This window comes from Otolemur garnettii, unplaced genomic scaffold (genome assembly GCF_000181295.1).
Source record: "Otolemur garnettii isolate 467f Iridium unplaced genomic scaffold, OtoGar3 scaffold00108, whole genome shotgun sequence".
In the NCBI taxonomy this organism is placed as follows: Eukaryota; Metazoa; Chordata; class Mammalia; order Primates; family Galagidae; genus Otolemur; species Otolemur garnettii.
The window spans coordinates 6,708,746-6,732,278 of NW_003852503.1; the positions used below are offsets into that span (position 1 = coordinate 6,708,746).

The window sequence follows — 23,533 nt, forward strand, 5'->3', positions numbered from 1 at the left end:
AACACCCCTTGTAATCTGTGTTCTAAGCCTGCGTGGCAGATTACAAACATCTTGTGAAAGGTGTTTCGGAGTAGTGATTTAGCATCACGGAGGTGAGTCGCCAAGGGAGGCAGTGCCACACAGAGCAACGATGCTGCTCCGATTTGGGGAGACCCGGGTTGCCGTCTTGCTTTTGATGCAAACTCAGTGACCTTGAACAAGCTGAGCCTCACTTTTCTCCGTTTAAAGAGGGCTGATAAAGTTTTGTAGGCTATTCTGAGGTTACACAGAGGAACTCAGATGGGAGCCCTTTAAATTTTTAAAGTGCTATGTAAAAAAGTTAAGGCTCCTGGCAATTCTTCAAAATGTTAAACGTAAAATGACCTTATGACCCAGCAATTCCACTTCTGGGTACATATTCAAAAGAATTGAAAGCAGGAATGCAAGGACATATCTGTACACCCATGTTCATAACAGCATTATTCACAGTAGCCAGAAGGAGGATGCAACTCAAGCGTTCATTGACAGATGAACAGATGACCAAAATGGGGATAAAAATAGGGTGGAATATTATTCAACCAGAGAAAGGAATAAAATCCTTACACATGCTACCACACAGATGAACCTTGAAAACGTTTTACTAAATGAAATTAAGCCAGACGCAAAAAGACAAGTACTATATGATTATATTTATATCAGGTAGGTGGAACAGGTAAGTTCTTAGAGACAGAGGGGACCGTCCGCTCCTAGAACAGTGGAGGATGCGGGGGTGGAGGGGAATGGGGAATGATTGTTTCATGGCGACAGAGTTTCTGTTTGGGATGGTGAAGAAGTTTTGGACATGATTAAGTGGTGATGGCTATACAACCTTGCAAATGTATTTAATGCCACTGAATAGTTCATTGGTTAAAATGTTGAAAATGGTTAAAAGCGTACCTTTTCTGTGACATGTATTTTAACATAATTTTAAAAAGTAAAGGCACATTTTGCAACATTTAGTTAAAATTTCTAGGGATAGGCAAAACCTGGGAATGAGGAGTCCCAGTCCTGCTGCTTGAGCTCAGGCCAGACGTTTTCTTCCTCTGTTAAGTGGAGCTAACCAGCAGCCTCCCTACCTCCCTCCAGCCTTCATAGGCCACACCTGGGAGGTTCCCAGGTATAGCCAAGTGCCCAAGGTGACCTCTAGTACCCCAGGTGAGGAGAGGTACATTCCTGGCCTATAGTCCATTCTCAGGGCTACTGTGGAGCCCTGTTCTGGATTCTCTGCGGCTCCTTATTTTGGAATTAAGACAAAAGGAGAGCTTTCCAACCACATCCACCTTGTCACAGCAGACCTGGCTCAGCCATGCCTGTGCCTGCAGTTCCTCACACGGGGAGGTGGCACCCAGCAGGTGCTCAACGTTCATTTTGTAAATGAGAAGATGTCCTCGCTCAAGTCCTGTTCAGTGCCAACTTTATAGAGACCAGCAGAAGGAATAAAACAATTTCTGCTGGGTGAGAAAGCTTTGGGAGAAGGGTAGGTGCGGATAAGAAGGAAGTTACATGGGCATCACAGACGGTACACTGTTAACTCAAATAACTGTTTAAATAGTCACACTGTGCCAAGTGCTGAGGCTCTGCAGAAGGCAGGCTTGCAGAAGCAACGCGGGGTTGCAAGGGCATGTGGCTGTGAGCTTTGGAGTGGGGAGGAGCGCCAGGTGGCACATATAGAGCTTAGTCTGGATTTTACCAGGTGCATCCGTGCTCTCCCATCCCAGGGGGTAAACTGAGTCGGAAGGTGGTAGGAAGCATGCGCCCCAGGTTACTGAGCCGGTAGAAATGGGGCGTCCTTGCCCCGAGCATGGCGGGCTCTTGGCACACGTATGACACATGCCTGTGTGCGACCACGGCTCCAAGCCTGTGGGGGACAGGGACCCCTTGCCTCGAAGACCGCGGCCAGATCCGGCCCGTCCGGTCTGGGCCCCGCCCCCGTCCCTGGGCTTGTGGGGCTGGGGGCTGCCAGGGCTCAGGGCTCGCACACGGCTCACTACCCGGGGTGCCGCGGGGGGGCGGGGAGAGCGGCCGCCTAGCCCAGCCCCGCGGATGACAGGAGCCGGGGAGCCGAGGAGGGAGGAGCCGCCGCCGCCGCCGAGCGCTGGGCTGAGGAGCAGAGAGAGCGGGGCGCGGAGTGCGGGCGGCTGGGAGCGCGCTGAGCGGGGGAGAGGCGCTGCCGCACGGCCGGCCACAGGACCACCTCCCCGGAGAATAGGGCCTCTTTATGGCATGTGGCTGGTAACTTTCCTCCTGCTCCTGGACTCTTTACACAAAGGTGAGACCTGCGCGGAGGCCGGGCGGTAGAGGCGACGGGGCCAGGGTGCGCGAGGCTAGCGGCGAGGTGAGGTGCCCGGCGGACTCCAGGTGCCCGGGGCACCGACCGCGGTGCACGGGTGTGGGGCGCAGCGGGGTGGGGCAAGCACCAGGAGAGGGGCCCAGTGAGAGTCAGCCCGGGACCGCTCCGCCAGCCACCCGCGCTTGCCGTTTAGGGGCGCGCCTGTAGGGGTAGTGGCGAAGGAACCCCGCATCTCCCCGCTTCCTGCCGGGCCGCGGTTCTGCTCAGGACCCCTCCCCCAGCCCCTTGCCCGCTTCCTGCGGCTTGATGGAGCTGGGACCCGGGAGTACCCTCCCAGTCGAGGGGTCCTCAGGCCGTGACTCTTCACCTAGGAGTCCTCGCTTGTTCCGGTCTCGGACTTGACGGCTTACTCCTCCCTTACGACTGTGCGCCCCTCGACTGCCTCGACCCTCGCCCTGGCACGACTGCGGGCGCACTGCATGGCGCTTATTCGCGTTTTGGCTGGTTGCAGGGGCTGCAGCTGGTGGCCCGAGAGCTGAGGGTTTCTCAGGTAGCAAGTTTGTTCTCGAAACCCCGAGGTCACCCTCCTCCACCCCATCCCTTTGCCCCAGGCGCTAACCCTGGTTTCGCTGCGCCACCGTGGCCACTTCAGGCAGCGCGCCCCAAGGTGCGAGACCTCCGATTAGGCGCCTAGCCAGCCGGACCTAGGGACAAGTCTCCGGGCTGGGGGGCGTGTCCCTCTTCCTGGAGAGAAGGGGTTGCTAGGGGTGGGTCCAGGTGTCCGGCGTGTCCAGACCTGCGGCTGGGGCGCTGAGTACCTGATCTAAGAGGTAGCTGGGACCCTGAGGTTGCAAGAGAGCGGACATTTCTGACTGAAGCCACCTGGGCACCGAGTCGGAACTAGGCTGGCGCTGGCAGTCGGGAGTCCAGGTTATGGCAGAGGACGTGCCCCGGGGCGCGCAGATGGCGGGAGACGAGGCGGCCGAACTCCTCGCCCTGGCACGGCGGAGCACACACGCTCTAACAAGCTCAGCTTTACCTGTTCAGCCCTCTAACTTTTCTCCTTTGCGCCCTGGGGGTGGCCTCCTCCCTTCTATGTCCCAGCGGTTGTCGTGGCTGAGCCGCAACTCTTGACCCCTAGGCCATGAAGAAGGGCAATCCAGCAGAGGATTGGTGCCCGGGGAGGGGTCCAGTCCTACCTTGCCGAAGCCCTAGGGGTCGGGAGTCTGCAACCTTCCGGAGCCTAAGCTGACTGTAATATATGGAGGACTGGAGGGGGGAGGGTAAACCTTATTTGTAGATACTGCCGGTCAGGGCCAGACGGAAGGCCAGGATATCGCTGGCGTGTGCTGGGAGATCAGGGCGCGGGACAAGGGGTGGCCTTGGAATCGTGGACAAAGTAGTTGAGTTTCTCAGACCCAGTGGGGTCTACTGGGCAACACACCAAGGCTGGGCTCGGTTGGTTAACCCCTTGCCCCCCGAGTCACACCCCTCCATCCCACCTTAGCAGAGGGAGAAGCCTGCCTCCTCTTCAACCCCCACTGCCGCCCCCCCACCCCGCCCCCAGTCTCCCTCTTCCCAGGCTCTTCCTGCCTCCCTCCGCCCCCGCAGGCTGGCTGGGCTCGCAGCTTTAATTACATTAATATTAAAAATACATAAGGTGAGGAGCGGCTTTCTCTCTCGATAGCTCTCTCTTCACCCCCCACCCACTTTCCTGTTTTGTCAGGGGAGAGAGCACAGGCAAGAGCTGCTGCTACACTGTTGCCCAGCTTTGTCCTCGGCGCCCCCCCCCCGCCCCCCCACTCTCTGGAGACCTCTTCCAGAACAGCCCATTCCCCAGGAGAGGAGGAGGCCTCTCAGCAAATACCTAAAGGCTGCTCCCCTCCCCCTTCCAGGAGCCTGGCATTAATAAATGAAGCCCAAGCTATTTGATAGGGAAGGAGCAGATGGGGGTGGGGGTGGAAAAGGCCCCGAAGGCAACAGGACAGCCAGAGGGGCCAAATCCTGTCCAACTTGAGGAGGAAGTTGCCAGTGGCCTTGGGCCTGGGATTGGGCTGGAGGTGCCAGGTGTGGCGGCCCCTTGGTGGCCTTTGGGTCTGCAGAGCCTTGGTGCCCTTGTGATTCAGAGGCTCCAGCATCTGTTGGGCGCCAGGGCGCCTTGCCAGCCAGGCCTTTCTTTCCCTTGGTGCCTTAATTGGGTCTTAGGTGCCAGGCTGGTCCCCGGAGCCTGTTCTGGTTGGGGTGGTGTGGTGGTGGAGGCGGCTTGGGGAGCTGTGATGCCGAGAGAGCAGGAAAGATGGGGTTTGGTGTATTTTCTCTCCCGTTGCCAGTCACCCCCGCGGCACCAAGGAAAATGTAAATGTGAACGTTCGAGCCTGTTACAGAAAACAATATCCTCTTGCAATAATTTGTACATCCATCTGTGAGGAGCCGGAGGAGGCAGGGAGAGAGAAGAAAACAGGAGGAGATGGAGCGTCCTCTGGATGGAATTAAGCAGTTATTGAATGTGTTTTAAGCTTCTGTTATTTCCATTCCTCTCAAAATACCTTTTTTTTTTTTTTTTATTTTTTGGATGAAGCCTGAGCTCCAGACCGCTCCCCAGAACTAAACTGGGAAGGTGTTTTAATAATCAGTTATCAAGTCTCCAATAACTGGCTTAGTATTGCCAAAACAAATCCAGGTTTGGGCAGCCGGATGAACCCCAGCGAGGCTTTCTCCGTTGTTACATCCAGCGTGCCAGCATCTGTGTTGCCTGCATTTGCATTTTTACTGTGTAAAAGAACAAGCTTCCCCGGCACTAAAATTCCTGTTTTCTAAAAGCCAAAATAATGGGTTGCATTGATTTTTTTCATTTCCCACCCCAACCTCTCCGATGGGGACTCATGGTTCTGCTCTCTTGAGAAGACCAAATTAAAAGCCTTCGTCAGGCCATTAAGAAAATCTCTAACACTCTGTTCAGCGTCTAATTAAAAGAAAGAGGGGGGTACTGGGGAAATGTGTTTTTAAATCTTGAAATGGCAAACACAACTTAAGAGAAGGCCGGCAAAGGGCCAGTGAATACTGAGGAGGGGATGCGTGGGTAGAGAAGCCCCGCTGCTAGCATAACATGAGGGAGAGTGGAACTGCCATGATGCCCGGCAGACCTTTCCGATGCTTCGTTTCTCTGGGCATCGAAGCCAGCTGCCTTTAATGTAATTCTGCAGCAGAATGGGCAGCTCAATTAGAAGCAAGAAGCGAGTAAGCAGTTGACCCAAAGGCGGTGCTTAAGTTGAGCAGGTCTCAGGGGACTGGCTGGAGAGACTTGGTTTTCTTGGGATGAGGAACAGGGAGGAGGTGGGCAAGGGAACACGAGCTTTGGGCCCCTGATAGCTTGCTAAAGAAGCAGGCCCCTGAACAGCAGCCTGGGAGCTCCCAGGCTCCTCCCCAGGGCGGAGTTCTGCCTAGAGCACCTTGTGGGCTGTTAGCCTGTGACAGAAGGATGCAGACCTCAAGCCCTCTTTACCTTCCCTACGTCTTAGGAATTCCATCCTTGTTACTTGTTTGGTCCCCTGCTCTGGCTGGAAAAGGATTTTATTTGTGGATGAAGAGAGGGGAGAGCCGATGTTCAGAGAGCTTTTTTGTGGGGAGGGGGTGAGTCTCAGGCTGGGACCCACATGATCTTGGAGAAGATATTTCTCTTGAGGTCATTTAAGGTAGTCAACAGGAAGAGACCTCAGTTCTCGAAATGCATTCTCAGCTCCTAGGCCAGTAGGTTCCAGTGGCATGCAGGTGCCTGAGTAGGGCAAGCTACAGGCAGCAGAAGTGGCAGGGTGCCAGGAACCCAAGGGCAAGCCTGGATTTGCATATAATTTGTATGTGCATTTGCATGCTCACCTGGCCAGGCCAAGAGCCCTGCCTTCTGTGAGTAGCATCTTGATCTCAGCCTCAGTAGAGACCACACAGTGGCCTTCTCCTTGCAATAAATGAAGGTGGGGCAGGAGTGGGGAAAAAGAACTGGCGTGGGTAGTGCTTCTGTGTCTGAATTTTAGGCCGACATGGGCTCAGCTCTGAGTTCGCCTCTGGCAAGGCAGTCCTGAAGCTTCCCTTCCCCTTTGGGGCGGGGGCAGGCAGTGACACTGCAGCTGTAGATTGGGTGGCAATGGGCAGAGAGGGCCTAAGGCAGACCTACCTGGGGGTGGAGGGTTGTTCATCTTGTAACAGGAGAAAGAAGAGGGTGAAGAGAGGGGCAGGCACGCTGGTTGTACGGATCCAGCCTCTACGTTAGCCTTCGGGTGGGTGCACCCCCAGAGTAGGGGGAGCTCGGTGCTCAGGCTGCAGTCATAGGTGGTAAGGCAGCAGCTGATGGGATGGGGGTGTGAAGGGGGGCCCTCCCAGTTTGTCAGCATCCAGTTCGGGAGGAGTTGTGCCTCCCAAGAGATTAGAAGAAGGTTCCTACTTGTATTCCTCCTTTGTTAGGGCAGCTTCAGCCATGGGGGATGGTTTGGGGGCTAGTGGAAAGCACTGGGAGGATGGGCACTGTGCTTACAGAGGGAAGGGTATGTCGAGAGTTTGGAGTGATGCTTGAAGAGCAAACACTTCACGGGTGCTGAGCCCTCCTCCCAGGGAGCCTGCTGGGAGCTGCAGTGGGAGTGTAGCCTTAAGGATGGTTTTTTCTGCATTTCCAGGCCTGTGAGTGACTCTTACCATGGCAGATGCAGTTCCAAGGCCTTAGAGCATTTTTTCTTTTCTTTTCTTTTTATTCTGTGCCCCTGCTAGAGTGCAGTGGCATCACCCTGGCTCACAGCAACCTCAGACGCCTTAACTCAAGTGATCCACTTGCTTTGGTTTCCCAGTAGCTGGACTACAGGCACCTGCTACCACACCTGGCTAATTCTTCTGTTGTTTTTGGTAGAGATAGGGTCTCACTCTTGTCTAAGCTGGTCTTGAACTCCTGGCTTCAAACAATCCTCCAGCCTCAGCCTCACAAAGTGCTAGGATTGCAGGCTTGAGCCACTGCACCCAGCCCTTCCAGAGTACTTTTATGTCCACAGACTGACCCAGGAGGTCCCTGGAGGTTTCCAAAGGATATGGTGTGGGGACATCTGAGGGATTAGGGGGAGTCTCACAGGATGGATGGAGGTAGAGAGGAGGACGAGTGGACAGAGCTTTAAGTACTCCCCACTATTCTTGCAACCAGAGGTTTTATTGGAGTATAAAGAAAACTAAAGACATTTGTGACCTGCTGGAGTGGTGCAAGTTTGGAGTCAAGGCAAATCCTTCATTCACACTCTGGCTCTGCCCTTAACGGCCATGTAACTTTGGCGAGCGTAGTCAGTGCTCAGTATACCTCTTCTCTTTTTCTGCATGACCCCTGCTTTCCTCCCTAGGCCCCCACTGCAAAATACAATGTCAGATCCTGTCCCGGGCAGTTGTATTAACCAGTCACATGTTTGGCCAAGCCAACTGACTTAGACTCTGTCACACTGAGATAGACCAACTGTTGGCCAGGGCAGGGGGCATCAACTCCTTCCATCTATCCCCTAGCTGGGTAGCCTGTAGGATTCTTTCAACAGATAACTGAGGCAGGTGGGTGTCTAGGTGTCCCTGGGGAGCTCAGTACACTCCCTTCCCTTAGACAGCAGTGGAAATGCGGAGGGGAGAAGCTGGTTCCAGACTCAGATTTGAGGATGAGGTGAATGCTGGTCTCATATCTGTCAAAAGAAGGTGGGGTTAGTTAAATCTCTCCCTTAGTTAGACGGAGTAAGAACAACCCTGGACTTGATGCCGTAAAGCCTGGGCAGGTGCCCCTCATTGGGTGAGCCCTGTAACTGTAGCTGGACGCATTTCTTGATCTCTCCCTGCTGAGATGAGCTTCTGTTTTTCAGGTAGTTTTGTGTGTAGGGAAGACCCTTGGCGGCCCATGACCTTGGGTGGGGGGTGGTCCCTGGGTCACTTCTCCTGCCTTGACTCAGTCTGCTGCAGGGAGTCAGCAAATGACCCAGAGATCAAATCCTGCCCCTAGCAGGTTGTGGTCTGTGGGCTTCCTACCTGTGGGGGAGGCTGTGGGCACAGCAGCCTGCGTGCCTGTGTAACAGATGTTTGTCTAGTGCTGTGTTAACGTGCACAGCATTAGCCTTGGGGGCCACCCAGGCCACGCCAGCTGCTACCCCCCTCCTCTGTTCAGCCACCCTGCCCCACTCTCTGTGCCCTGGCTGTATATGACGCCTGCACTGACAGTTTCCAAGGTCACCATCTTCATTAACGACAGTTATTCACAGGCTAGTTGCATCTCCATTAAACGGATTCTAAAGAGATGTGTGTGTGCGTGAATGTGCGTGTGTTAGAAACAGCATTGTCTGTGGCCCTTCAAAGCAAGACTCAGCCAGTCTGACCTGGGCACGTTGCCGAAATGTTCACGTGCCTCTATTTCCTAATCTGTAAAACGGGCTAAGTTACCCCTGTCCCGGCTGTCCTACAGAGCCGTTGTTGTTCTTTGTAGGTATAAATAGAATGAGGGTCATATAATTATATGTCATGTGACAATGCTTTGTGTACTGAACAGATAAATACACACATGTAAAAACCGCAGCCAACCTGTTTTAGCCTTACAAATGCTCTGCTGAAATGGAAGGCATAATTACTGTCATTTCATCATACAGGAATGGTGAAGGTCTCACAGCTGTTTGTGGCTGTCTCCCCCTCCATGGGCCCCCCACATATGGAGAATTTTCCTGGCCTTGCTTTTCAGCATCATTGGAACAGCTGAAGAGGCACAGCCAGGCTGGCAGCAGTCTTCCTGGAGCGAACTTGGCAGATGCCCCTTGGCCCCAGTGCTGGTGGGAGTAGGAAGCCCACCTCTGCTCCCTCCCCCCATTCCCCTTCCAGGTCCCTGGATGCAAGTTTAGTCCATAGTTCTGTGGACTAACTCCCCCAAAGGGTGAATCTTTCTGCAGGGTATCCTTAGTCTTTTGGGATGCTTCATGGGCAACCTCATCTGAAGCCCCAGTACTCACTGAAATCCCCGAAAGCCCTGCTGAGTCAAGGGTTAGGGACATCTTGCTACTAGGGTGGCCTGCTCAGAGTCGTGGAGGATGGAGAAGGAAGGGGGACCTGGCTTGGGGGTAGGAGAGGGAGATGCATGTGACTGCCATGGGTAAAATTTTCTGGGGTTGGAAGGCCTCTCTCAGAACATGGAATCTGTTCCCTAATAGGATGTGGCCTGGTCCCTTCTGCAGCCTCCCCGCTGGCAATCCTCTTCCTCTGCTACAGGGATCTCCACTTCCAACAACAGGGATCTCCTTTCTAACAAGGTGGGCCATTTCCGGTCACAGCTCCCTGGCTGTCACAGTTCATACTTAGAATGAGCTGGACCCCGTGTGGTCTAGTACCTTCTTCTCAGTGGTCCTGGTTCCGCCTTCTGGGCCATGCAGATGAAGGCGAAGGCTTTTCCTCTTGACAGCTCCTGGCTGACCATAGTCAGATGCCCGCCCATCTGAGCCCCTTCTCTAGACACACAGCAACCCTCCCTCCTCTGCCACTCTGTCTGACAGCACTTTTGTCCTTCTGATGCTCCCGTGTTCCTAGCTTATCTGTGGGGTGGCCAGAACTGAAAGAACAGCAGAGAGAGTGCTCTAGTACCAGCGTGGGCACTGGCTAGCTGTGTCCCTGGGGTAAATGACTCCAGCTTTCCAAGCCTCTGAATGGAAGAGATTGGACAAAATAATCCCTTAAGTCCCTCAAGGATTAACAATCTAAATCTAGGATTCTCTGGGGACAACTGTGCTGTCTGAACTGACTCCCTGGAAAGAACTTTCTGGCCATAAGGGACCTTCCTCTGACAGGCCCTGTCTAGAAAGGACTAGAAGATTAAAGAGTCTGCCCGACTGTCAGCTGTTGCTCGTAACTTCTCCTGGAGCCGACAGCACAGGGGCGTCGTAGATTTGGGGGGGAGCTGCATCTTCTCTGGACCTCAGAGGTTTCGATAGCCGGTTACAGGAATGACGTTTGTGCTAAAAATCTTAGACAACAAAACCCAAAGCCACCCATGTTCTTCATGGACATGGGGAGAGCGCTGAGCAGTACTTTTCGTGGGGATTGGAAATTGGGGGTACTTTTTGGTCATCTTAAGGACTAGGGTGCCTCTGACATTTAGTTGCGGGAGGAATGAGAAAAGATGAAATGTTTGCTGGCTGGGATAGCTCACTGGAACCTCAAATTCCTGGGCACGAGCCATCCTCCTACCTCAGCCTCCTAAGCAACTGGTACTACAGGTGTGCACCCCCGCGCCAGGCCCCCATGTGGATTTTGAATGAACTTGGTGGATAAGCAGCAGTCCCACTCATTGAACCTCTCTGGATCCAATTTTTCCAACTCTGGGATGAGAACAATCCGAGTGAAGGCACATAATATATCTCTCGTGAAACTTTCTGTGTGGAAATTCAGTGAAATAATCAACTTTGCCGATCAGTCTGAGAAAACCCTGCAGCCCACATCTGCATGAGGCCTGGGGATTATTAGCAAAGGCTGGTGGCTATTGCAGTGCTCCATTGTTATTGATTAGACCACTGTTATTTTATGAACTTGATCACCAAATTGAGTTAATTCATGTGGTAGTAAGGTCTTGTTGGCCAAGCCAATGAGCAGCTCCTGGTGATAGGGATACAGTTATAGGGGGATAGTTACTTTGAGTCTAGACAGAAGAAATAGAATGTCTGGCCCTTAATACAAACTTGGTGAATCTGTTAGCCAAGGCTTTGCACTTTTAACAATCTCTCAGAGTCCTTCTTATGCATACTAACATTTAAGAACCACTATTTTAAATTATTATTATTCTCATTATAGGCTAGCAATAACTATTTGCTGCATGAGGATTCATTTCTTCCCAGAAATACTGCTTGCGTGCTATAATAATACTTGTAACAACAGTCACAATACGCAGGTGGTGCCAGGCACTCACTTACACCAGAAACAGCCCTGAGCTTTTCATATGTTTAGGTATAAACTCATCTAATCATAATGACCCTTGAGGTAGACCTTGTCACCCTCATTTTATAGAAGGTGAAACTAAGGCACACAGAGGGGAGGGAATCTTGCCTGGGGGCACACACCCTGCTTGTAAGTGACAGAGTAAGGATTTAAACCCACGGAGCTTGACATCAGAGTCTGGGCTTTTAACCACTGTGCCAAGTGCCCAATATTTGCCCAGGGGATGAAGTGGTGACCAAGGCAGTAGCTGCCCTTGGGGCTCCTGGCTCTGCAGGGGAAAGGATGCCTTCTGCCTCCTTGGTCCTGACTGCTCCTGCCTCTCTCCCTGAAGACTCATGGCTTCCCCAACCCACTCTTGCTGTGCCCAGGGAAATATGCTTCTCAAAAATGCCATGCCCAGCCTCTGGGAGGCTGAGGCAGGTCAATGGCCTGAGCTCACAGGTTGAAGACCAGCCTGAGCAAGAGTGAGACCTTGTCTCTAAAAATAGCCAGGCGTTGTGGCGGGCACCTGTAGTCCCTGCTACTTGGGAGGCTGAGACAAGAGAATCACTTGAGCCCAAGAGTTTGACGTTGCTGTGAGCTATGATGCCAGGGCTCTCTACTGAAGGCAACAAGTGAAACTCTGTCTCAAAACAAACAAAAAACATGCTCCTTGAAGAATCTTACCCATCTCTGGGGACCAAGGGTGTTGCAGGGGCCCCAGTACTGGCAGATGCTCCTGGATAAAGAGCCCGGTGAATGAGATGAATAAATATTGTAAGGGAAGGGAACAAAGTGACTCATCCTCTCTCTGGAGGTGGTGAGGTGTTAATGTTTCAGTCCCCTTGGGTTGTCATTTATGATGAGTACAGATGATGACATGGGGGTAACCCTATGTGTACCAGAGAGTGGCCAGGCAGCTCCATCTCCACTCTGGCAGGTGAGGTGGGAGCCCACGAAGTTGCATGCCCAGGCGTCTAATTTCTGTCTCCAAACTAATCCCAATGCCCGGGCAGCGGAGAATAAGCAAGAGACTTGATGCAATGGCCGCTTAGTTTTCAGCGGTGACCCTGAGGGCAAAGAGCCCAAATGCCTGGGGGCGACTTCTGGTTTAAAAATATTGCTGTGCTCTTCGCACACTTCTAATCTCCCAGCGATTTGAAGCCTGTTTTATGAAACACAGCGTCGGGGTGGTGCTCCATGTTAAACGGCGGAGAAGATTAAATGGGTTTAAGTCTGGGCATCTGTCACATGACAAGCAAGCCCATAACTTCCATTTTCTATTAAAAATACATTTTCCCCTTTGACCAGAAGCTTTGCTGTTGATCTGAGCGTCTCTCTCTTTATTTATGAAGTGTCCCCCTCCTCGTCTTTCTCTGTAAATACGCCTGGTTCTGTCTGTAGCGGGAAGAGAGAGCTGGGGGTGGGGAGTGACTACAATTTGAGAGGAAGGTAGGAGTGGAGATTTGCTTTCCAAATTGGGACTGGCTCAGAGAGAAGAGGTGAAAGAGAAACTCCCCAAGACTCCAGACCTTGAACTCTTCAGCACGGTGAAGGAGCCAGACAGACCTGAGCTTGAATTCTGGCTCCATCTCCTTTTAGCTGTACAGCCTCAGAGAAGATAGTGACAGCCCCCCCCCCCACCCCAGCCTCCTTTCCTATTGCTGTAAAACGAGACTAATAGCACCCCCACTAGATACCTGGGTGCCGAGATTAAATGAGAAAACGTGCTGAAGCACCCAAGCGCAGTGCCTGGCACACAGTAGGTCTTCAGAACATGTTGGCCTTTCTTTTGAGGACTTGGATGCCCTGCAGGAACCCCAGGGGAGTTAGGTACAAGGCCTACAAGAACTTGAGTAGTCTCCATGGCCACTGCCAGGGGACTGTCTGACACCTTGCTCTCCAAAGCTTGCACTCCTCTGCAGGTTCCCCACCACCTTCAGCACTGAGGGCCAAGATCTTCCGTGCAGCTGGGGTGCCTCTTCTCCTCAAGCCACCCAGCGCTCCAGCCTGGAAGGTTTCTGCAGGGGCCCCAAACATGCCCCACCCGCTACACCTGCTGTTACACCCCTCCCCAGAACGCTTTCCCTTGTCCCACCCCACATCTTCAGATCTTCCTTCCAGCTCAGCTCAGGCGCCCATTCCTAAAACTTTTTCTCTGGTTGCTGAGTAACTTCTCTCTCTCTCCCTCCCTCTTGGGGCTCCTGTCTGCATGTGTGGCCCTGTGCTGTCATTTCACCTCTTTCCTGCAGGCTGTCTCCTTTACATGCCCCTTGCCTTTGATGCCGCCCACCACTCCTGGGAGACTGCCATGGGCTGGTGCTTGGTAAATGTCTCTAAGGGGGTGAAAGTCTTTCCTGCTCCCTGGGTCAGAGGGGATGTGGGAAGGGACATGGGGAAGGGTACTGGAATCAGCTGAGAGGAAGCAGGGTTTGCAGAGGGTTTTAAATTCTGCTGGGCTGCAGGTGGGGCTGTCCTCTTTCTTCTTTCCAGTAACTAAGGCACCCTTGACCCCAAGGGAGAGCTGGGACCCAAGTAATAGTCCCCATCCCTCACAGCATGCACCTCATGGGGAATCCAGAACTTTCACATTCCAGGGCACCTGCTCAGTAGCCCGGGGAAGCAGGTGAGAGGTAAGAGGGTGCACTGCCCCTTTTGTAAAGGAGGACACCAAGGCTCAGCAGGGCTAAGTGTCCGGCCTGAGTCCCACAGCAGGTGAGAGGTGAGCCCCAGGATGGAAGGTCGTTCTGTGAGACCCCAGGGGAGGGTGCTGTGTGTTGTACACACCTCCCTGTTCCTCTGAGGTCACTGAGGCTCTGTCCCTGCTCTGAATATTTGAACAGGAGCCTGAGAAGGAGGCAAAGCTCCCATCACAGAGGCCATGGCAGACCCCATGAGGTCTTCATGAAGCCATCAGGCCCTTGCTGCTTCCCCTTCTGTTTGGGGGACCAAACATATCCATTCCTTCTGCAGCCACCTCTCTTTTGTCCTTGTGCCCAGGCTTCAACTTGGCACACAGAGATTCGAGCTATTTGGTGGTCCGTACCTCAGTTTCCCCTTTATGGATTCACTCACTCCTTTCTCTTGGCAGCCAGGGTGAGGGTAAATTAATGTTTATTTAAGGGCTTCTTCATTCTGAGCTGACAGGTGCCTTGTGATGGCAAAATATGAACCCAATGTAAGTGCAAAATGCTATTGTTTTACACCCGAGGTGATGTTTCATGATGGCAGTGCACTGTCAGAACCGTAAGCAGAAATGAATGGTGTGTCTAATCCTCCCCAGCTCCCCCAGACTCAGAAGACAGAAGCTCACATCCCAGGGGTGGGAGAAATATGAGGCTACTCTCCTTTTGCTATGAATCTGCCATTTCATCAGCCCTGACAGGTGGCTGGACAATCCCAGTCAATTCATCAATTAGATCTACCCATTTGTAGTTGCTGGGAAGCTGTGTCCTTGGCTCTGGCAAGATCCGAGGCCCAGAATTGCAGGAAGGCTGCTGTCATCGTGGTTGATGTGCTTGGTGGCAGCGGGGCAGGGGTGCTCAGGACGGGGCCATCTCAGGAGGGTGGGATGCATATACAGACAAGAGAGAAGGAGAATAGGAGTGTGGAGTAAGGTTGGGATGGAGGAAAAGGGGACGAGGGGTCCCTACTCTGGCAAAACACGTTGATGGCTCCACAAGAAAACACGTCTGATGTGAGGCAAAGCTGCGTTAGGTGCCCACCTCTGAAACTTGCAGGTTGTGTAACTTTGGGTAAGTGCGTTGGCTTCTCAGAATCTTAATTTCCTTATCTGCAAAATGGAATGCTACTAATAATAACAACACCCCTGGGGAGTTATGAAGATTAAATATAAAATCTACGTAATATGAAAACAACATAAAGAATGGACCTGGCACTGAGCCTGTCTGCAGTTAACAGTGAAATCAGTGGTGGCTATTATTATTATTATCATTATTATTATTGCTGGAGGTAATATGACAGTGGGCTACATCGAATTCTTCTTTAACTGACTCTCTCCCATGAATCAGACAGTTGCTGAGTTCCTCCCTGTCAGGGAAGCTTCTGGGTTTCCCATTTGTATGGCACATTGTCAAGTCTCTCTGTACTTTGATGGATTCTAGCTCTTAAAATCCTTGAAGCTGCTAGAGATGAGGGTGTCTGATTAACTAGCTTGTCTCAGGAAGCACCCCACAATGCCAGAGCCATGTCCCTGCTCCCCAAAGCTAAGGATTGTCTGGAATGTCCAAAGCCCAACAGGGGCGGCTCCCAGGAGGAGCGTGTGTTGCGTGTGCCTGGGCATGCTCCTGTCTGGTAATCCTGTTCCTAGCCAGCTGACAATGGAAGTCGGTGGCTGGTTTGTGTTTGAGGAAGATGAAGGTCCTGCTTTTATTTTCCCGGTGGTCACACTGTGGCCATACATCATGTAGTCAAGCAAGTGACTCTGGGGTCAGATTGCCTGAGTCTGCACCCCAGAGCCCTCACTTTCTGGTTGTGTAGTCTTGGGTAAGCTCCTTCGACCTCTCAGTCCCTTGGTATCTTCATCTGTAAACTGGGTTATAACAGTACCTATCTCATAGTTGTGGGTGGGAGGATTAAGAGAGGTCCCTTAAGAGGTCATAAAGTCCTGTAAACAGTGTCTGGCACACAGAAGATGCTTAACTAATATTTGTTGAATGAACCTTGGGAAAAAGGACTTTCAGAAGGTGAGCAGAGTCCTGCTAAGTCTGGATCCAACAGCCTCCCAGCCTCAGTTTGGCCCCCTGTGACATGGGATGATTTCATGATTTGGGGGCTACTCTAGCCACCATGACCTGTGCATGCTTCAGGAGCATCTGAGGGTCCCCCCAGAGCTGACATGGTCAACACCAACCCTGTGACCGTCACACGAGGGAGCAGCACGAGGAGGAGGTGGGCAAGGTGATGTGCCTCCCCTCCCCCCAGTGCCTTTCAGCTGCTAAGGGTGCAGTGGCTGGCAGGGGCAGAAAACGCATTTGCCACTGAAAGGACGCCCCTGACACCGCAGCAGGGAGCCCACGAGTGTGTTTTCTGGCACGTCTGCTAATGGCTTCATCACGGCTTTTTATGAGATGATGTGAATTGCTCTGACCAATGAGGCTTAATGGCCTTCCTCAATGAGCTGCCTGGTATGTTCTCCCTGGAGGCTTGGCTCAGAGTTAAGCCAGGAATATTAATACAGCCGGATGTGGGCCCTCCCCTTTCCTATAAAGTTGTGGAAATTGAGGTCAAGTTGGGTCCTCAGCAACGTTCTTTAAACAAGCAGCAGAGTGGTTTGTTTGCTCCTTGATCTTCCTGGTGGAGAGGGAGTGGCTTCCAGCACGGACCGGGACCCTGACCCTCTCTGGCTGTGGGTTTTCTTCCCCTCTGAGTCAGGCTCCTGGGTAGGCAGGGAGGGCTCCTTGAGGCTGATGTTCAGGGCTGCTGGGGTGACAGCAGGAGATACCAAAGTGCTAAGCTTGGATGGAGGAGCAGATTGTTGGTCCTCCTGGTCCAGGGGCCCTGCCACTGCTGGGGCAGCCATGAGAACGTTTTCCTGTGTGGTTGACAGTTGGAACAGGGGCACGCTAGAGATGGAAGGGGGCCTTTGCAGTCTGTCCATCCTCCCCCTTAATGCCCATTTTATATGTGAAGGAGAAGACGATGAGAGAGGGGAGGAAATTCCTTAGTGTCAGGGTGGGTTTAGAAGCTGGGCCCTTTGCCCCCCACGCCTGAATCTTCTCCATCCACCTTCTGGTCCTCATTCCACCCTTCATGGCAATGCATTTTCCAAACTAGCTTCCAGGGGGGAGGCCAGCTCTAGGAGTCTCCTTCAGTCTTCCATCTTTCCAGGGCTCATCCCAGTTCCCGCAGCCTTTGTCTTAGAATAGGGTTTGATAACTTTTAACTTTCCGCTGTGCGATGGTAGAAAGAGCATTAACATCTTTATGGGCAATGAGTTCAAATTTCCGTTCTTTAACCTAGCTGCGTGATCCCGGACAAATCGCGTAACTATTCTCAGCTTTAAAATAGGGTCGTAAAGAAGGGGTGAGACCATCTCCTCTTCAGGGTGGTACACATGAACCAAGGCAATGGGTGTGAACTTGCACGCCAGTGGAAGGTGCTTAGTAAATGCATATTCAGCCGAGCGTTCATGTCTCTCCTAATGGGTGTCCACAGTGGATCATGACTTTGGATCATTCAAAATAGTGAGATGGCCTCTCCTCGTGGACTTAGCTTGGCAGAGAGAATGAGTCTTCTGGCTTGTACTATGCCTGTGCAAAACTGGAAGCTTCTAGATGGCAGGAACTATCTCTTATTCACCTTTGCCAGTGCCTGGTGCATGTTTATTTATTTATTTTTTTCTGAGACAGAGTCTCACTATGTCACCCTTGGTAGAATGTCATGGCATCACAGCTCACAGCAACCTCCAATTCTTGGGCTTAAGTGATTCTCTTGCCACAGCCTCCCTAGTAGCTGGGAGTATAGACACCTACCACAATACCTGGCTATTTTTGTCATTTGTTGTTGGTGGTGTCATTGTTGTTTAGCAGGCACTGGCCAGGTTCGAGACCACCAGCCCTGTGCACAGGGCCAGCCCTAACCACCGAGCTATGGGTGCCCAGCCTGCCTGTGCATAGTTAGCACTCACTAAGCACTTACTGAATGACAGGTGCTTGGCCTTGGGATGCATGAGTACCGTCTGTGCAAGCCCCCGTGGCCTGGGAGGGTATTATCAGAGCACACCCTAATGGATTCTCTCCCCTCCCTCTCCTGCAGCCCGCCCTGAAGATGTCGGCACCAGCCTCTACTTTGTAAATGACTCCTTGCAGCAGGTGACATTCTCCAGCTCTGTGGGGGTGGTGGTGCCCTGCCCGGCCGCGGGCTCCCCCAGCGCGGCCCTTCGATGGTACCTGGCCACGGGGGACGACATCTACGACGTGCCGCACATCCGGCACGTCCACGCCAACGGGACGCTGCAGCTCTACCCCTTCTCCCCCTCCGCCTTCAATAGCTTTATCCACGACAATGACTACTTCTGCACCGCGGAGAACGCGGCCGGCAAGATCCGGAGCCCCAACATCCGCGTCAAAGCAGGTGAGCGCTAAGATGCCTGCCCCCCCCCCCCACACTGGGGAGCTCAGTCTAAGGATTCTGAGGACATGTGTGTCACATGCTCAGGGGGTCTGGCAAGGACAGTTTTGTTAGTCTCCTTGGGATCTTAACTCTACCACTTACTGTGTGTCCTTGGGCATAAGCCATACCTCCCTGAGCCTCAGTTTTCTCATCTGCAAAGTGGGTGCTAATACCTCCCTACCACCTCTGTGCCACTATGTGATGGTTAAATGAGACACTACTCATGTAAATCAGGCACTCACCTAGTTGTTTATTACAGCTCCATTCACAATCACCGAGATATGGAATCAACCCAAGTGCCCATCACCCCAGGAGTGGATTAATAAACTGTGGTGTATGCAACCATGGAGCACTATTACATCATAAAAAGGAGACTAGACTCAGCTTTTGTGTTGCCCTGGATGGAGTTGGAGAACGTTGTCCTTAGGAAAGTTTCACAAGAATGGAAAAGCAAGCGTCCCGTGTACTCAATGCTAAGATGGAGCCAGTAGATGAACCAATTCATGCCCATACAAGAGAAAAATACAATTAAATTCAAATATGGGGGGAGCTGGGAAGGGAGAGAGAAGAAGGGAGGGGGATCAGTGTGCTGTCACCTAATAGGTACAATGTAAGGGCATATGGCACCTCTCCTGGGTGAGAGGCATAACTCCAACAAGGACTTTACCTAACAAACGCAAATGATGTAACCTAATCATTTGTATCTTATATCAATCTGAAATAAAAAAATTTAAAAAGTAAATAAATTAGGTGTTCATGTCAGCCCTGGACTCACAGAAAACTCTCAGTGAGTTTCTTTTTTATAAAAAGCCTTTTATTTATATATCTAGGAAAGTGCCCATATCATGCGTACAGTATAATGAATTCTCACAAAGTTCAACGAACACCCAAATCAAGAAGCATGATATCGAAACCCTCATGCTTTTTTCATATACTATTCCCCTAAGACAATGGTTCTCAACCTCCCTAATGCCGCGAGCCTTTAACACAGTTCTTGTGGGTTGTGACCCACAGGTTGAGAACTGCTGCTCTAAGGGCACCACTAGCCTGACTTTTAACAATACAGATGTTTTGCTGATTTTTTTTTTTTTTGCAGTTTTTGGCCAGGGTGGGGTTTGAACCCACCGCCTCTGGTATGGGGGGCTGGCACCCTACTCCTTTGAGCCACAGGTGCCACCCTGTTTTGCTGATTTTTGACCATTACATAATTGAAATCCTACAGTATATGTTCTCTTGACCCTTTGCTCAGGATTCTAGCTGTGAGAGTAACCCTACTGCTGTGCATGGTGGCGGGCCATTCATTCTCGTTACTGGCTAGTGATCTATTGTGTGAGTAGACCACATTTCATTTGTTCAGTAGCTGAGGGATGTTTGAGTGTAGCATATCTCATGAGACCAAGCATTTATGGAAAATTCATTTCAGAAAACTTTTAGCAGTGGATTTTGGTCTTTGGAAATGTGGATGGAGGCAAGGAGGTGGGATTTCTCAGGTGGTCTCTTTAAAGAAAATGGAAGGTCTCATTTCCCTGGGTTAAATCTGGAAATGTGAGGATAGCTTAGAAGGGCCATTCTCAACTAGGACATCTTGCCTCACTGGTGGGTCATGATCAGCGGTAAGGCGTGCCTTGAATAGTTATAAAGCTTTGAGAGTAGTTTTCTTAGAAGAACTTTTCTTGGGGGAGAAGACAGGTGGTGTTCTAGCCAGCCCACTGCAACGGCTCCAAGCCCAGAGGGCGGCATCTTTCCTTTCCTGGGACTGTGTTAGGCTGACCAAGGAGAGAGGTTCTGGAGAGGACCTCCAAACCAGTGGTGGACGCTATCTGAATTCTTGGGTCCTCTGCCTTAGAAACATCCCTCCTAAGAGCAGGGTTCCAAGGAGGTGGGAACAGGAGTGTGTGGGGTATGACAGGGTGAGAATTCTGCTTCATTCCATGGGTTTGTTTGGGAGGAGACGATGAGCTCTTAGAAGCCAGGCCATGCTCCGAGTTTCTTTCCTGGGAGGCCTGACACCGGGATTTGGGGCCCGTTTCTGGGCTGAGGGCAGACGTCATGTTTCCTTCTACACGCCTGTCACTGAGTTACGATGCAGCAGTTTTCACAGTGAGTCTGTAAAGTGTTTCTTACAAGCAAGGAGACGAAGACAAAGAGAGGTTCGAGTCCCTTTCCCAAGGGCACGTGGTCAGCTAATCACAGAGGTGCAGCTAATCACAGAGGTGCAGCTATCAGGAAAAGCAACATCTCCAGAGCGCTGGGCCTCTTACATTCTGCTCTGATTGTTATTTCATTTTACAAACGAGGAAACTGAGGCTCCCAAAGTTTAACTGACCCTGGTTCAGGATCACACTGCTGGTCGGTGGAGGAGGCAGGGCCTGTTCGTTTGGTGCTGTTAACTGTCACCCTCTGCTGACTCCCTGGGACCACACGGGTGGCTTGCTCCCCAGCCAGCCTTGTCCACTCCCTGCTCTGCCTGCTCCCATGGTCAGCTCTCCTTGGTCCCCTCTGTGATCTTCCACATCCAAAGGTGGAGCTTCTCCTCTCTTCTCTCTCCTCCACCTTCCCCATAGCAGACACAACTCCAGAAGGGGAAAGAATAAAGCCTGGGGCTGACCAGGGAGAGCTGGAAACATGACCTATTAAGATGCTCTCGGTGATGCCAGAGGGGCTGCAGGTGCACCACGGGAGAGAGGCTACAGGGCCCTAAGTGTCACCTTGGCAACCCTGGCAGGGAGACGAGCAGGGCACACTGCCCAGGTGCCTGCTGAGGGACAAGGTCAGTGGGCAGCGAGGCTCTGGATGTTCCAGCTCTGCTTGGCAGGGGAGGGGGTGGAAGGACAGAGTGAGCCCCTAGGAGAGACCATGTGGAGGAGGACAGGGCACAGGCAGGACCCTCCATTCCATTCCCCAGCCTGGGTCAGCCTGCCCAGAGAGCCTGACACATGGAGTGGCTGTGAATGACAGTGTCCCAGAAACTAGCCCTGAGATAGAGGAAGGAGGTGGACACTGGGAGTAAGGAATGGTCTGAGGCAGAGCCAAAGCTGGGGGACAGGGCAGGGCGCTCTAGAGGCCACAGGCAGTCTCAGGAGGAGAGAAAGCAGCACAGATGCTTTGTGTCAGGGGATCCTGGGAACTGTGTCCATGTCACAGTTTCAGATGTTCTCTCCCATCATCCTTCTAAACCACTAAGCCCTTCCAGAAAGTTCAGCGTACATCTCCTAGGTTAGCTGTTGTGTTGTAGTAGCTCCCAAACTGCTGTTACATTATATGTCACACAGGTTTTATTTTAGCAAGTTACGATCACTGTGCCCAAACTGATTGCCACCCTGGGTCCAGGAATGACGCAGGAAATCCAATTGAGTTACCTTGGGGGACTCCTTGGGTGTTTCCTTATCACCTAGTCATCCCCTGGTTGAATGTCACAGGGCTTAGGCGCTGCCCTCGAGGCTCTTACAATCTAATATGCTTCACTAATTACCAAAACGGGAAAGGCCGGAGTTTGGAGGTATAGTCCTGTAATGGAGGGCAAACATTTCTGAGGCAGAGCAGGCTGCCCAGTGCATCAGGGAGGAGGCTGATGGAGACGGGGTTGCCCAGACAGGCCCCAGTTTGTACAGGAGCTGCTGGGCTCTCTGGGTGGAAGGTGGAGAGGGGAGGTGGTGAGGGTGTGGCTGGGGGGTGCTGCGGGAGTTGAGCTCATTTGCTGCTCCTTTCTGGGGCGCCCACTGTATCCTGCGACACTCTCCTCTTACTCCCAAACTCTCCGCAGTTTTCAGGGAACCCTACACCGTCCGGGTGGAGGATCAAAGGTCAATGCGTGGAAACGTGGCCGTCTTCAAGTGCCTCATCCCCTCTTCAGTGCAGGAATATGTTAGCGTTGTGTCTTGGGAGAAGGACACAGTCTCCATCATCCCAGGTAAGAAAGAATCGCAGGGCGGCGGCGGACGGGGGTCGGATGAAACAGGCGCCTGAGTACTTGTTCATCATGAGACTGGCTCTGGAGTGATTTCTTATTGTTCTGATGAATGCTCTGGCACAAAAAGCGTCTTTGGTCTCTCTCTGGCACATCTCTGTGTGGGGGGATGTAGGAAGGTCCCCCAACACGGGGTGTGGCCCTGCCCTTCCTGACGGCTGGGGCTTGGCTCAGCCTGGCCCTGAAGGATGAGAGGCAGGGCTGGAAGGAAGCACGTGCCTGAGAAAGAGAGGAGGGAGAGGGAAGATGAGAGGCTGGTTTGTGGTTTGTGTTTCTGCCTCAAATGACTGGAGCCGTGAGCACCGGCTCCTCGGAGGGCCAGACTGGAGTAAGCAGATGAGGCTTTTTTTCTCCTTTGGCCTGACTTGGTTAAAGACGCCATCAGAATTCTAGCCAGCCTCATTCGGAGGCTGATTTGGGGAGACGGGCTTCAAACCACGTTGTAGGATCGCCTCGTTACAGCCGCCGTGATTGTAAGCTTCTCATTATTTATTCCTTTGATTTCTTCAGGGCTGTCCCTCCAACAGGAAAACAGGTCTGGAAACCCCAAGAGAGGACCTCAAGTCCTTAAAATAACTCTAGGCCTCCAGTTCCAAAACTTGGATTTTTCTACCATGCTCTCCCTTATCCCTACGCACTGCAGAGGTTCTGCTGCTTTTTTCCTTCCTTTCTCTACCAAGGACCTTTATTTTCCTTTCTGTGAAATGGGTGAACTTGGCCAGGTGCTGTCTGAGTGCCCTTCAGCACTGAGGTCCCATAACTGGCTGTAGGAAATCATTGTTGCCCTACAAGTGTACAGTTAGGTGAGGAATGCGTGAAACCCTCTAAAGTAGGAATTCTTAAGCCCCGAGGAGAGGAGCTCCTTTAAAAACACGAATGCTCAGGCGAGCCCCAAATCAACTGAATCAGAATCCCTTAGGAGCAGAACCTGGGCCTCAACATTTTCAAAACCCTGGGTGGGTCCAGTGTACACCTGGGATAAGAACCAGAGCTTCGGCGTCCTGACAGCTAATGTGGTGGGATGTTTTTTGTAAGACAATAATTTTCGTGTTTTGCTTTCAGCCCTTTTTCTTTCTCTCAGTTCCACGCAGGTGGCCGGGCCATTGTACTATGTTATGTTGGCTCGGGAGCTTGTAGTAGGACAGGAGTTTGAAGCCACTTGAAGATAGCTGCTCTTCCTG

At 52.1% G+C, this 23,533-nt stretch overlaps 1 protein-coding gene across 1 annotated transcript in view; it reads left to right on the forward strand.

The window, feature by feature from the left end:
- The first annotated feature begins 2,059 nt into the window (after positions 1–2,059).
- DSCAML1 (DS cell adhesion molecule like 1) overlaps positions 2,060–23,533 on the forward strand; it is a 335,603-nt gene continuing 314,129 nt past the window's right edge. The window contains exons 1-3 of the mRNA XM_003796863.1: positions 2,060–2,287; positions 18,029–18,346; positions 22,149–22,295. Coding sequence (XP_003796911.1) covers positions 2,062–2,287; positions 18,029–18,346; positions 22,149–22,295 — 691 coding nt within the window. The 5' untranslated portion in view covers positions 2,060–2,061. The remainder of the gene's footprint in view (positions 2,288–18,028; positions 18,347–22,148; positions 22,296–23,533) is intronic.